Below are 14,275 nucleotides of genomic sequence, written 5' to 3'. Positions count from 1 at the left end.
TGTTCCCTTTGAAAACGCAGTTGCATCTTCCAGGTAGAGCTACCACAGGTATTTTGGCAGTGCCAGTTACCCAGACCTAGTTACAGGGCGGCTGCAGAAAGCCTGTTTAAATAGTTCTGGAGAAACCTGGAGTCTGAAGCTTGTTATGGTTGTTTCAAAGACTCTTCGCTATAAGCTGAGGAGAAATACTTGCCTGAGGAGAAATATCAGTCTAGCCATATGTATCAATCCTGCTTCATGTGAGATTAAAGTATGTTTGGTTGTCAAGGGTGCGGCAGGAGGACGGGACCTGGATTTAATGGGTTAATAAGCGCAGCCATGCCCCCAGCCTTCTGAACAGTCTCTTTCCCTCATTGCTTAAGGCGGGAAAGTGTGTTTCTTTCCGCGGAAGCGTAAGAACTGGGCTAAGGGGATGTTAGCGGGCGCGCCTGGGGTGAGACACGGGAATAACGCGGCCCGGCTGCAGGACAGGGACAAGGACGGCGCCGCCGCGCCCCGCCCCGCCCTCAGCCGCAGCCGCCCCGACGCTCGCCCGTGGGCGGCGGGGCCCAGGCGGGCCGCCAGGGGGAGCCGCGGAGAGACTGCTGCCGGCCGTACGCGGCGGTGGCGCCCCCGGGGAAAGGAGGGGGCGGGGCTACGGCGAGGGGCACGTGACCCCAGGGCGGGCGGGGCGCGCGGCCCCGCCGCTGCCTCGCTCTGGGCCGGGCCGCGCCCCTTCCGGCGGGCGCTGCCGGAATCAGCGGGGAGGGGGCGGCCGAGCCCAGGACGCCTCCCGCTGCCGTAGCCAGCCTCGCCCCGCTGCCGCTCCCCCCTCCCCTCATGGCGGTGGAGCGCCCGGGCACCGGCCCCTCCCACCGCCCGCTCCGGCCTCCCCCGCCTCCTCCTCTTCGTTCGCGCGCGGCGGCGGCGGCCGCGGGGCCCCTCTCGGCGGGGATGTGAGGGGCGGAGGCCGCAGGTAACCGGGGAGAGGGGGGCGGGCCCGCCGCGGGGAGCAGGCCCAGCGCGGCCCGGCTGAGGGGCGGGGGCGGTGGGGGACCCGGCCGGCCCCTCGGAGGGCGGGGGGAGGCGGTGGTTGGGGGCGCCCGCGGCGGGGGGGGCGGTGCCTGCGCACGCGAGGCGCGTCCCCGCCCCCACGTGCGGCCCCGGGCCCCGCTACGGGAAGGGCCGTGCCCGCGCCTCTGCTCTCCGGCTGGCCCCGCCGCGCAGGGCCCCGGCTGCCGCCTGCCTTCCCCATGCCGCCCGGGGAGCGGTGAGGGGCGAGCGGGCCGGGCCGGGCGGGGGGCGCTGAGCCTGGCTGCAGAAGCCCGAGGAGACCCTCGGCGTGTTGGTTTCTCCGTAGCGGGAGATTTGCTGTGGTTTGGGCTCAGGAGGGCAAGACTGAAAAAAAATAAGTACAGGCTGGGCGCTAGGCGTCCTAACCGGGCAGAATTGGCAGGTTACAGTACGCAGGTTCTGCCCGAGCCCCTGAGCTGCTGTGCCTCTTGCTGTCGGGGAGCTGAACCAGTTTGTCTTCGGGTTGCGTTTAGCTGAGGTCGAGGGCTGGGCAGTTTGGTTTCGGATCGACTTCAGCAGGACCGAAGATCCCTGGTAGCGCTTTAGTTTGCGGTGGAAACAAATTAACTTCAGCTTTGCGTTGTAGTTCGGAATGATGATTTGTGTTCATTCTTACACTCTGAAGACATAGGCTGGGTCTGACTGTCTAGTCCTTGATTACTTTTTTTTCCTGATCTTTTTCAACCAGTCAACCTTCTCCATTTTCCAGCAATATCTTTTAACGTTACTTTTAATTAAAACATAATAAATGTAAGCCGTCGTGCCTCTTCCTGAACGCTTTGATGTGCCTCATTGTGTAGAGTTAGTTTGGTTTTTTTCCCCTGAAAGGTAGCAAGTTCGTTGATAGAAAATTATTGCATAAGTTTTCATCACTATCATTGTATTTAGGACTAGTGTCATACCAGTTCTGCCTTGATTAGAGTTTTTAATTCTTAGGATAAAATCCCAGCAAATAAAAAGCAGGTTATAACAGATTATCAGTCACGTTAAAGGACTGCGTTACCTTAAATTTGAAACTGCCTGTCATAAATATGAAAGGTAAAATTTCAGTGAACCTGAGCTGGTGACTCATTCTGCTGAGAGTGGAGCTGGTGTACTAGGTACAGCAAAGATGAAGCAGGTCACGTCATCTACTCTTAGCTTGAGTCTACTTTGATAGACCTCTAGGAAACAAGCCAATGTGGTATCAGCTATAAAACATCGTCTGTAGTTTGTTAATGTAGTTAATGAATAGCACTGTTTTAGTGTGGATACTTTTTAGTTTTATGTGAAAATGCTTTAATTGAAGGTTTTTATGGAAGAAGCTTTTTATAGAAGGGAATAATGACAAATAGCAAATACGAAGAGTAAGATGTACAAAAATTTTTAGTGTGGTATTTTTCTTGTTTTCTCCCAGTTTCTTAAAATGGAATGCTTGTTTTTGCTTTGTTAATAGAAATCTGCTATAAAGGATGTTTCCCCACAATTTAAAACTTTTAAAATATTCTAAATATAAAAAGTTTTAAAAACAGCTAGAACTGTTAGCATACGTTTTGCTTTCTGAGTACTTGTGCTAGTGCCTCTAACATTATATTATATATATAAAACATTTTAAACAATTTTTTTTACCTTGCCTATATAATAAGTAAATAATTATGTGTAAAAGTTTGCACACTCATTTAATTTTGACGAAGCTGGAAAACTATATCTGTGTTGGGACAGATGTACAGTGCAAAATTCAAGGTACTCTTTCCTAAATAATGCGCACAGAATCTTTGGGTACTATATGTGTGTATCTTGGCCCTTTAAACATGCACATGATAATTTTTGAACGAGCAGCTCTTATATCTTAATGCTATGTCATATCTGTCCTTTCAGTGTTCTCTCTGTGCCTGTGTTTAAAAGATATGTTCACAAGGGAACAGAGCATAACTGAGGAAGAGGAAGATTTGGATTAAGGAGTTAGGTATATTTTAGGGATTTTAGTAATCTTACGGGGAATATTTCTGTGCTTGTACTCCCCACCGCCCCAGAGTTCTCTATATAAACATCCTTTGAAAACTCACCATACCAAAGCCAGTAATTAAACCTTTATATTAGTTTTTGTAATAAAAGTGCCTTAGCGCTTAAGTTACAGAACAAAACTGAAAGGGCTAGGATAGTATTTCAGTAAACTTTAGCATGTTACCTTCTAAAGAATAGGCTAGATCATAAGTTACTTTATTTGATTAGTGAGTTGAAAAGCAAAGGGACGAAATGCTTCAGGTGAGACATACAGGAAGATCAAATGTAAAGTCACACTACTTTGTTATTCAGCTGGTTTTAAAACAAAAATCCTGTCCCTTTTTAAAGCATAGATGAGAAAATGTACAGTATTGTGTGTTGTGCATGCAAGTAAAATTAACTTGAAATTATGGACGTAATTTTTTTTGCTGAATTTCTAAAATGCAAATTAATGTTATTTTTAATTTTGTATTTTAGCAACCTAACACTGAAATATTTAAGAAGTTAATGCTTCTGGATTTTGGAACAAAATTGGTATGTATTATGAGCCTTTGAAAGGCTGATCACTGAACATTGGGATTTCTGTTGTTAGGGAGTGTTTCTGTTCCCTGTGGTTTTACGCCTGTGGAAAGGAGGAAGGGAACACGTAATAGTCAATGTGTATTTGTTAAAAGCAACTTGTTGATTCAACCCCTTTTTCTTCCCTGAAAATTTGTATGGCTAGGAGGGCATTAAATAGGTGCTGTATTTCAACATTACAAACATAAAACTTCCCCTGGAGGTTTTCTAAATAAGCAGAGTTGAAAATAAAGTACCACAGAACAGTTCAAAAGATGCTGAATGGCTGTACCTGGAGTAACTATTGTTAACGTCTTGTCAAAACGGACCTTTGTTTAAAAACCTTCCTCTGTGAGTCATGTTTGTTTAATATTAGTGATCTGGCTGAAAGGACGAAGGAAGAATTAATGGCATTGAGCAGGGAAGGGTTGCCAGTGTGTAAATTCAGATGAGTATTTTCAGGAAACATTTCTGAAAAAAAAAAAGATGCTTTTTGTAGGAGTAAGTGGAAGTTAGTAGTAGTAGTTCTGTAGAAACTAGTTCAGAGGCTATACTAATAGGGAAGTTGATGTGTCAACAGTAGATGACTTCTCAGGAAGAGCTAGGAAACCCACCCGTTTTGGATTGCATGAAAAGTAGTCTTTCGCTGTATTGCAGAAGTAATAGTAACTCAGCTAAAATACTGTATGCAGCTCTGGAAGTTGCATTTTCGTTTCAAAAAAAAAAGTGAGCTGTTGGGAAAGGACCCAGAGGGTGGCACAGCAGGAGGTACCAAGCACCTAACTTGCAGAGTAATTTTAAGATGTGAGTGCAGAGACAAAGAGAGTTGTGTCTTTTCCAAGTCCAGAGTGGACAAACATAATGGGCTTTGGTACTGAAAGTGAAGATCTAGATGAAGATCATTAGATAGTGAGAGTTCCTAACAGCATCAAAGCATGGCTGCGGTGTTTATGAATTTTCCTTCCTAAGTATTTCCTGGGAGAAGCTTGGCAGAAGGGGCAGCAGTGAACGATGCTGTATGTGGCAAAGGGTTGAAGTAAATAGCCTGTTAAAGTCCTTTTTAGCTTAGTGGCATCATCCCGTTCACAGTTAAGAAGATCAGGTTTTAGATAAGAAAAATGTGGAATCTACCATTTAAATACTTTTAGCATACATTTAGATTATTTCTAGGAGAAAAGACTGTCTACTGAACTCTTGAGGGCTGCTGGCAAAGTAGGCAAAGCTGGAACAATCCACAACTTACAGCTTGTGGAAGTGATGCTAATTTTCTTTGGCTAATAATTCCCTCATCCTTACTTAAGCTTATCTGCTTTTAAATGTAAAATATTTTACTTCATCTCATGACACGACTTCTAGTGTTTAGAACTTACTTGCTACAATAAACATATAACATCATTGGAGCGCTGTGTATGTGCTGTTTTTGGGATAAAAAGACTTTCGAGCAAAGAGAGAAAGAAGTGTTACCTTGTGGTTTAGACCAGAGAGTCTGTATCTCATCAGCATTTGTGATACTTCATGGTTACATCTTCAAAATAAGAAAACAAACTTTGTGGCTAATCTGGGCTTGCTTATGTCCCACAGTTTATTTCAAAATGTTTTTTCTCCGTCTCTCCCCATCTGATAACCTTCAAACTCAGTGTATGTTCCCTGTGTTGTCTATCATGGCATTGTTGCCTACAGAGTTGTGACTCTTGATGCTAGAAGATCCGCACAGTTCATAAATGGGTGGGTTTTGGAGGCACTGTGAATGCTGTAGCTTCTGTGGATAAGGATAGTGTTATCCCCTCGTTACATCTTTGAAATCAGAGCAGCAAACTAATATTCCTCCATGAAACTGCTAGTTTCATACATTACAGCTGAAATATTCTCTGTGTTAAAATCAGCTGTGAACTTGATTAAAGAACCTTTGCCAGAGCTACATCAAATACAGCTAAAACCCCTGCCAGCTTTAACTCTTTGTGTTTTTTCTGGCTTCTCTCCTGTTTATAACTTGGTAGTGGCCCTGGCTGCTGGAATGAGACAGCTTTGGCGTGTCCTGAAGCTGAAATGCGAGAGGAGCGTGTATTCTAGAAACTGCTCATTTCATAGCATTTTCTTTTCATATTTGCAAAGACAGTCATTTTTCTTGATGAAGTTTATAAGGACGCATTAGTTCCTCCTTTACTAAGTCTTAGGGTTAGAATTAAACCACTGATTTCCTGAAGTGTAAAACTTCCCATGTCTGCTATTGCTTTGACTTTGCATCTATGCATGTAATTTGCATGTGTAGAACTGACATCTGGCCTGTATGCAAAGGTGAACCAGGGGTTCACCATGACTGTGCGGCAGAAATGGTCAGCAAATGTCAACATCTGTATAAACCTCAGATGGAAGTAGGGCAGTCCAGCCCAAGCAGAAATGGGACTGTTTTCCTATACTTCTTCACCACCTAACTGGATGCAAGTGAGAGGATCTGTGTTCAGTTTTAATGTTAACCTACCTGTAGCTCTCTGCTAGGTTTTTCCTAGAAGTTCAGCAAGTTAATCAAAGTTGGAAGGAAGAAAGTACAGGGAAGAGTACTACTGGAAGAAAACATGTTTTGAAGAAACAGGGGCAGGAATTGAAATGGTGAACTGTCATGGAGACTGGAATATGATGTTATCTAGTGCTGGGCTCAGTGGGTGCATCCATCCCTCACTGGGCATGAGACAGGGTGCTTGACACCAGTGTTGTACTCCTGCCTGGGGAAGGTGCTGCCTGGATCTCAACATTAAAGCTGTGGAACCCAGATTCCAGTAAGCACTGAAATGGAAACATTTTATTCCATCCTTTTCTTTCCTCTCTTTTAAATCAGAAGCTTGTTAGTGCAGCTTACGTCATATGCCACGCTTCTGAATATCTGTAAAATAATTTCTTAGGGAACCAAATGCTAGTCTTGGCACATCTGTCGGTGTTCCTAGGAAATAACTTTTTTTTTTTTTTTAATCTATATGTGATGTTTTCCTTTAGAACAGTTCTATATACTACGGTAATTATCAGTTCTCTTGAAATCACAGCCTAACAATAATTTCATTTTCCTTCATATTATAGAGAGGTTAATCACCTTGAATCTACTTGGAGGTTTTTTTTTCCTCCAGTTTAAGTGTTATTTATAGAAATATCTTTACATTCAAAATCTTTTGTGTTAAATGGAATCTAGAATATCCTCATTGCAGCATGTAACAGGAGATGTACTAAATTTTCTTGTTAAGCTAGGGACTGAGCATGTAAAATCTTTTGTCTTCTACTTAATTATTGTTGAAGGTCTTAACTAATTAAATTTGGAGCCTTAGCAGGCTAGGTGAAAGCCTTTCAATGTAAACTCTGAATTGTTACTGTAGCTAAGGTGAAAAGATGCTTCATAAGGTGTGGGAAACTTTTTGTAGAATACATCAACAAACAGATATTTCTGTGCCAGACTTCCCTGTTTGTTAGAGAATAAGCACGTGTGTACATCTCAAGCTTGTTTGTGTTACAGAAATTACTGTATGATTAAACATTCATTCTAATCCTTCCTTTCATTTTTCTAGTGAGTTTATATGGAAGAAATGCTGTGGCTGTTCTCAAACACCTTTACAAACTGATTTCAATGTAAGTGTTTGATCAGTATCATCAGTTACATGGTGTGCTGGACATAGATCTGTGTATTTAATGAAAAGAAAAATAAATCACACTTCTTCTAAGTTTTTCTTCACATTTCTCACAGAACTTTTATTTGTTAGGGTTTCAGTTTTCATATGCCAGCTCAGAAACCCTTCCTTCTGCGTGTTCAGACTTTTTAGTCACTCATCCATGGTTCAAGCTTACACATCCTTCAAAGATGGCCTTTTTTTAAAGGCACTCATAGCAGAGACCGTTCACAGAAGAACCAGTCATATGAACTGTTGAGGATTTTTCTGTACAGTATGTGTTTCTACCAATTTAATCCTGACGTGTTTGTTTTGCTCAGGTTTCAGTGTTGCATCATCTTGTGTTGAGTAACAGAAGTTCTGCAGTTCATTGATCAATGTGACAGGCTTTAGTAGATTACGAGATGAGCGAAACTCGTGGGAGATATGACTTCTGTATTGGTCTGGTGTTGGCTATGAGTTCCAGTATTTTCATCGGAGGAAGTTTCATCCTGAAAAAGAAAGGCCTTCTCCGGTTAGCTAGGAAAGGCTCCATGAGAGCAGGTAAATACCCGTTTAAGAAATATGCGGACATTTACATTTTGCTGTTTAACAAAAGGTTGCTAAATTTATGATCTTGTTTTGACTTTATTACAGGAATATGAAACCTGAAACATATAGCTGATAATGTGTTTTTCTCTGGTGTCAGATACACCTAACTGTGTGATACATACTATTTAATTTGCATCTAATGCCCTCTAGGGACACTTGTTGAAGGATTCCTTTGCATGTCAGTTAAGTCTAAGTTGCACTTGCAAATTGAACTTGGAAGCAGCACTCTTAACCACCTACATCTGTGCTCCTTAATGAGTGAATTTAGGAGAATGTTAACTGCGTTTGAGTGTCGGGAGATTTTTTTGGAAAACTAAAAATCACATTGTGTGTAGCGAGCGGTGTCCCTCAAGGGTTCATATATTTATGAAGCAATACTATTTAATATCTTCATCAGTGCTGTAGGCACTGGGATTGTGTGCACCTTCAGCGAGTCTGTGGATGACACCAAGCTGAGCGGGGCAGTGGGGCAGTTGACACACTAGAGGGAAGGGATGCTATCCAGAGGGACCTTAACAGGCTTGAGGAGTGGGCCCATGCAAACCTCATGAAGTTCAACAAGGTCAAGTGCAAGGTCCTCCACATGGGTCAGGGCAGTCCCCAGTATCAGTACTGGCTGGGGGATTAAGGGGTTGAGAGCAGCCCTGTGGAGAAGGACTTGGGGTTACTGGTGGATGAAAAGCCGGGCATGAGCTGGCAATGTGCACTCGCAGCCCAGAAAGCCAACCGCATCCTGGGGTGGCCAGCAGGTCGAGGGTGGTAATTCTGCCCCTCTGCTCTGCTCTGGTGAGACCCCACCTGCAGTGCTGCATCCAGCTGTGGGGCCCCCAGCGCAGGAAGGACATGGACCTGTTGGAGCGGGTCCAGAGAGCCATGAAGATGATCAGGGGGCTGGAGCACCTCTCCTGTGGAGACAGGTTGAGAGAGTTGGGGCTGTTCAGCCTGGAGAAGAGAAGGCTCCAGGGAGACCTTATTGTGGTCTTCAATACATAAAGGGGGCTTGAAAGAAAGACAGAGATTTTTTTACCAGGGCCTGTAGTGACAGTAAAAGGGGGCAGTGGTTTTAAGCTGAAAGAGGATCAATTTAGGTAGGATGTTTGCAGCATCCTCAGATAATATAGAAGGTAGAATCTGTATTTTTAATTCAGTACCTGTCACCTCTGCTTCTAAAAGATGGTTGATCTTGAGATACGTAATTCATACTTTGTGGTTTGGAATGAGAAAGTGTGACTACATTTCACATGTTTGTACATGTACAATACCACGTAATCCTCACTTGACTTCCACAAAGCAGCTCTTTTGTAAGACACACGTAACTTGGCTTTTTGTGTCATTACAGTGACTGGAAAGAACTTTTTCAGGGTGATGCAGATATGGTCATCAGTGCTGTTTCTAATATAAAAGAAATAAAATAGAACTGATTTTCAAAGTAGGCTGTAGGAGGTATGTGCACATCAGAAACTGAAGATGCTTTGATTTCAACCTCTCTAGCTATAAAGCCTAAGTATCAAACAAAAGGCTGCCCATGTTTTTAAGGGCATAGGCTGCAAAACAATATATTACGGTGATGTTACCAGTGATGAGTTACTGTTTGTCTGTGTATATTTTTAATGGAGTTGCTTAGCAAACATTCTTTTAATTTTAGGTCAGGGTGGTCATGCATACCTCAAGGAGTGGCTGTGGTGGGCTGGACTTCTTTCAAGTAAGTATTAAAAATATATTAAAGTATCAAAAATATAATCTGCATTATATAATCAAAGTAAATAGCTATGCCAGAGATGGCAGCAATGGTTACAAAAAAGGAGCAAGATGGGTATTCTACAGTGCATGGTAATGCTATCTGGTGATTTGAATTTGATTAGTACAGCTCTAATGATTTTAATATAACTTCTCTCACACCAGAAGTTCTTTCATTAATTTAACTGCCCTTTGGACAGTGGAACTAGGCAAACATTGGTCTTCCTGTATCTCTCCGCTAGCATATGGGTTCTGGCTTTTGTCTTAGCAAAGAAGTGCTTATATGTACAGGATTCTTTAGAGGAGGGCATATTTTGGGATGATGTCCATTTTATGAACTTTTTTTTTTTTCGTTGCTTAAACTCTCAACTTATTGGCTGTGTTCAGGTAACTGGGGCTTAATGTATGCATCGCCCTGTATCCTGCTATTGCAGATTCCTCCATGCAGAAGTTCCTGAGTCAAGTTGGCAGGCTGGGGAGCTACAACATAGACACCAAAATAAAACACCTTCTAATTTTGCTGAATTAATTTTAATACCTGTTGTAGTCCTCCAGACTGTTTTTTAAAATAGTGGGGGGGCGAGGTGTATTCTACTAGTACTGTTAGCTGAACGCTGTAATTAGAATTTTCCATTTTCCCCTTACTGCGTGTTTGTGTCTACAGGAACACATGCTGCACTGATTCACAGGTTTGTTGCATAAGACAGCCTAACTCTTGTTTTTTTTGTTGTTTTTTTTTAATTATTATTACTCTGCAGTGGGAGCTGGTGAAGTAGCTAACTTTGCTGCCTATGCTTTTGCACCAGCTACGTTAGTGACTCCTTTAGGAGCTCTCAGTGTTCTTGTAAGGTAAGAAACACTAACAGAAAGCAGTTGGTTTCAGAAAGAAAAGTAAAATATTTATTTAGAAATATGTCACAAAACATGCTGTAATAAATGTGGTTTGTTCTTAACAATAAATAGAGTGCTTATAAACATCAGGAGTAACTTTTAAGTTTCTCCAAATGTGAATTGACTATGGTTCTATCATAAAAGGGGTTCTATCAATGCATCTACACCTCAACCTGTGAAAAGCTATCATCTCCTGCATTTCAAAAACATGTTGTATACAACAGTATACATTTTCGTTCCGAAGTAGAGTTAAGATTTTTGTCTTCTAACAATTATTTTTACAAGTGCTTAGATACAGAAATTTTTGGGAGGCAACACAGAAAAGGGGTTCTAGGAGAGATGCCAGATATCAACAGGTAATTCTGTCCATAGCAAGTACCTTGAGATAGAAAACTGACTATGCAGCTATTTTAAAGCTGCACATTGTGTATGCAAGTGACCTGTAAGTTTATGACCAAATGAATGCTAGTACTAATACCATGTTTGCTGGTGTATTTTTTTCTTTTTAGTGCCATTCTTTCATCCTTCTTTTTAAATGAAAAACTTAATCTACACGGAAAAATAGGGTGTTTGCTAAGTATACTGGGATCAACTGTAATGGTAATTCACGCTCCACAAGAGGAGGAGGTAGAAACATTGAATGAAATGTCCCACAAACTAGGTGATCCAGGTAAGAAAAACAGTGGCTTGATATGCATGCAGCCCATGATTTATTTACTGTAGTTTCATTCCTGGAACTTAAAAGCAGCAGTAAGATAGCCTGTGTCTGCTTCATATTGTCCAAATGAAGCGGAGATCAGGGAGCTTTTCATGATGCCAGTGAACTTGTCTGGCCTTGAACAGAGTATCTTCATGTGAACCACTGAGATGACAGTTTAAACAAATGCAGCAGCACAGCTGGATAAATACAACTTCTATACATTTTGATTGACGTGTCAGTCTCTAAGCCCAACTTTGAGCTATCCTTAAAATGATAAAGTAAGTGCGGTGGTGTCTGCTGAGAAGCGTCATCATGGAGACTAGCTCCTGTGCTGACGTAGAAGATGAGGTACACACAATTACACATCTGCAAAATACTATGTATGCAAAGACAGTTTCCATTTTTAAACGCAAGGCAATAACCAGCACAGAGACCAAAAAGCTGATCTTAACAACCTGGTTATTGGAAATCTGCTGATGAATGTAGCAGCCTGCCAAAAGTTACCTCCCTAAAGCACATTCAGACACAAGCAAGTATCCAGTGGCATCTACAGCTGAATGAGTCTGTGTGAGAAGTGACTGAGCAGTCTAATTCTGTAGTCATCTTACCGATGGGGCAGTACAAGTAACACAGCATGTCTGAGCGTCCTTCTTTCATTTTAGCTAGCTCACTCTAAAATCGCTTAAACTTTGGTGTTGAAGGAGTAGTAAGAAACATTGTGAACTCTTCTGTTTAAGCTGAGCTGATTGCATTGTTAACAAGTGTTTTCTCAGTACCTCTAAGCCACTTCTGATCGTGTACATAAATAACACTGGTTTTTTTCCCCCCAACCACAGGGTTTTTGGTCTTCGCAACTCTTGTTGTCATTGTGTCTTTAATTCTAATATTTGTGGTGGGACCTCGCCATGGACAGACCAACATTCTCGTGTACATAACAATTTGCTCTGTAATTGGAGCATTATCAGTCTCCTGTGTAAAAGGTTTGGGCATCGCTATGAAGGAGCTTTTTGCAGGAAAACCAGTGCTGAAACATCCCTTGTCTTGGATTCTGCTGCTAAGCCTTATTGTCTGTGTGAGCACGCAGATCAACTATTTAAACAGGGCTCTGGATATATTCAACACTTCAATAGTGACTCCGATATATTATGTAATCTTTACAACATCTGTTTTAACTTGTTCCGCCATCCTTTTCAAGGAATGGCAACACATGGCGGCTGATGACATTATTGGCACCTTCAGTGGCTTCCTGACTATTATTGTGGGGATCTTTTTATTGCATGCCTTCAAAGATGTTAATTTCACCCTAGCAAATCTGCCCCTCTCTTTGCGGAAAGACGACAGAGCAGCAAATGGTACTTTGCTGAGCACGTACGACTGCTTTAATCATGATGAAGAAAGTTCTGCCTGTCTCGGTGAAATACAGTCCACTGAGAGTCTCTCAGCCAGGAGAAATGGAAGTCTGTCGGCCTTCTGAAAATATCTATGTGTTACTTATGAAAAGAACAATTCTGTAACTCTGGACTTTTTTTCTGCTGTGAGATGTCTGAGCTTGTCTGGAAACAGTCATGTACTTTTTTTAACAGTATGTATAGACAATCGTTAATTTTTAAGTTTGATTAGTTTGGATAAAGAACACTGAAGGGGTTTTTATTTGCCTTATTTTTACTTTAAAAAAAATACTAAAATGACCTCAGTCCACAGCTGGTTTTGTTGCTTAAGTTATGTGTAAATACTTTCATTTCATTCTTCTGTTTTAAGATGTATTGCACTAATGACAATTTTATCAAAAATAAATCGCTTTATTTCTGCATTGGTGGTAAAAAGATTACAGTGAACCTGGATCCTTTGTACTTGTGGCCTGACTGAACACTGAGTGACTGTGAACACGCCGAAACAGGAGCTGCAGTAACTACTCTTGTCCCAGTTTGTAGAAGAGGAAAGGGAAAGCTACAACCTAGCACGACTAATCCTTGACAAATACTGCTTAACTAAAACTGCGTGCTAAACTTGCAGGACTTGCATCCAAAAAAAACCCCCAGTCTTACCAAATCAGAGAGTAACTGTCGGGCAGCAACAAGAAGGCAGGAGCTTCTGCTCGGATAGCTGAGGCTGTAGCTCCTGCTGTGCCAGTTCATGCAGGAGGAAGGATTTGAGTCATCAACAGGAGCCAAAAAAAGCTACTCCCTCTTCTGCAAAGGAGACCAGATTCTGGCTGGTTGCTGCCCCTGCGCTGTAGAGCTGCTCTGTGTTTTTAATGTTACAGCTTGAACTCACAAAATTGCAGTTTTATTTGCAGTAATACAATTTTTTGGCCCTTTTTAAAAAAAAACTTGTCACAGCCAGTAACTGTAACGTAATGTTATTACTTTAAAAAGAGGTGAGGCAGGTAGGTGGTAATTCAAGTTTGCAAAGGCAGAAAATAAAATTTAGTCATATGGGTTTTATAAGAACACTTCTATCATAGATGCGAAGGTTAGATTTTATTTGGCACAGAGACAATTAGTTACTGCTGTGAGTTGTCAGTTTTAGTGCTTACCGTTTTAAGAGTATAATTTAAGATTATTATTAGGACAAAAAAACCCAGTTCCCACCTGTGAAACTAACTCTGCGGCCTTCCTTTGGTATATGTCATACATGCCAGAGGCGCAAAGGTGTCAAGCACAAACATTTTGGTTGAAGAGCAGGATTTGAACTTCCACCTAATTCTAAGGGACGTCACGGTCAGCAGCACGCAGTCCCGGCAACATGCCCCTCCAACCCTTACACAACGGGGAGCGGCAGGGAAGCACTCTAACCCCTGAGCAGTCACTGAACTCTGGGGTGCTGCTTCTAGTACCAAAGCAGGGCCTGTCCAAAGAGCAGGTTACAGTCTCTTGGTTTATGTTGTGGTAGGCACCCTGGCCTCCAGCCTCACTGGTTTTGATAAAAATAATTAAAAATGGAAAAAGTTACACCTTTTGTGCACCTCGCTGCATTTTTCCTTTCACATAGGAGAAGCAGTTACACCAAGTGAAGAGGTTTTAGTTCCCATCAAGTATTAATAATCCTGTCGGAAAAAAAAGTAACCCACCTTTGAAAAACTGGAACCAAACATCTCATGCGGTTAATGTCCAAA

General features: G+C 42.3%; 1 protein-coding gene across 2 annotated transcripts; it reads left to right on the top strand.

The window, feature by feature from the left end:
* Positions 1-692: 692 nt before the first annotated feature.
* NIPA2 (NIPA magnesium transporter 2) lies at positions 693-12,985 on the top strand. 2 transcript variants are annotated; one of them, XM_055801113.1, is made up of 8 exons: positions 693-955; positions 3,514-3,570; positions 7,143-7,203; positions 7,562-7,784; positions 9,478-9,534; positions 10,328-10,418; positions 10,970-11,130; positions 11,997-12,985. In XM_055801113.1, exons 4-8 carry the CDS (start codon positions 7,646-7,648, stop codon positions 12,632-12,634), a joined length of 1,086 nt encoding a protein of 361 aa, XP_055657088.1. In that variant the 5' UTR covers positions 693-955; positions 3,514-3,570; positions 7,143-7,203; positions 7,562-7,645; the 3' UTR covers positions 12,635-12,985. The 2 variants fall into 2 exon arrangements, with proteins under 2 accessions (XP_055657088.1, XP_055657089.1); XM_055801114.1 differs by lacking the exon at positions 3,514-3,570.
* The last annotated feature ends 1,290 nt before the right edge of the window (positions 12,986-14,275 follow it).

Source organism: Falco peregrinus, chromosome 4 (genome assembly GCF_023634155.1).
Source record: "Falco peregrinus isolate bFalPer1 chromosome 4, bFalPer1.pri, whole genome shotgun sequence".
In the NCBI taxonomy this organism is placed as follows: domain Eukaryota; kingdom Metazoa; phylum Chordata; class Aves; order Falconiformes; family Falconidae; genus Falco; species Falco peregrinus.
The sequence above is the reverse complement of the archived record's forward strand: the minus strand, read 5'-3'. Positions and strand labels throughout refer to the sequence as shown.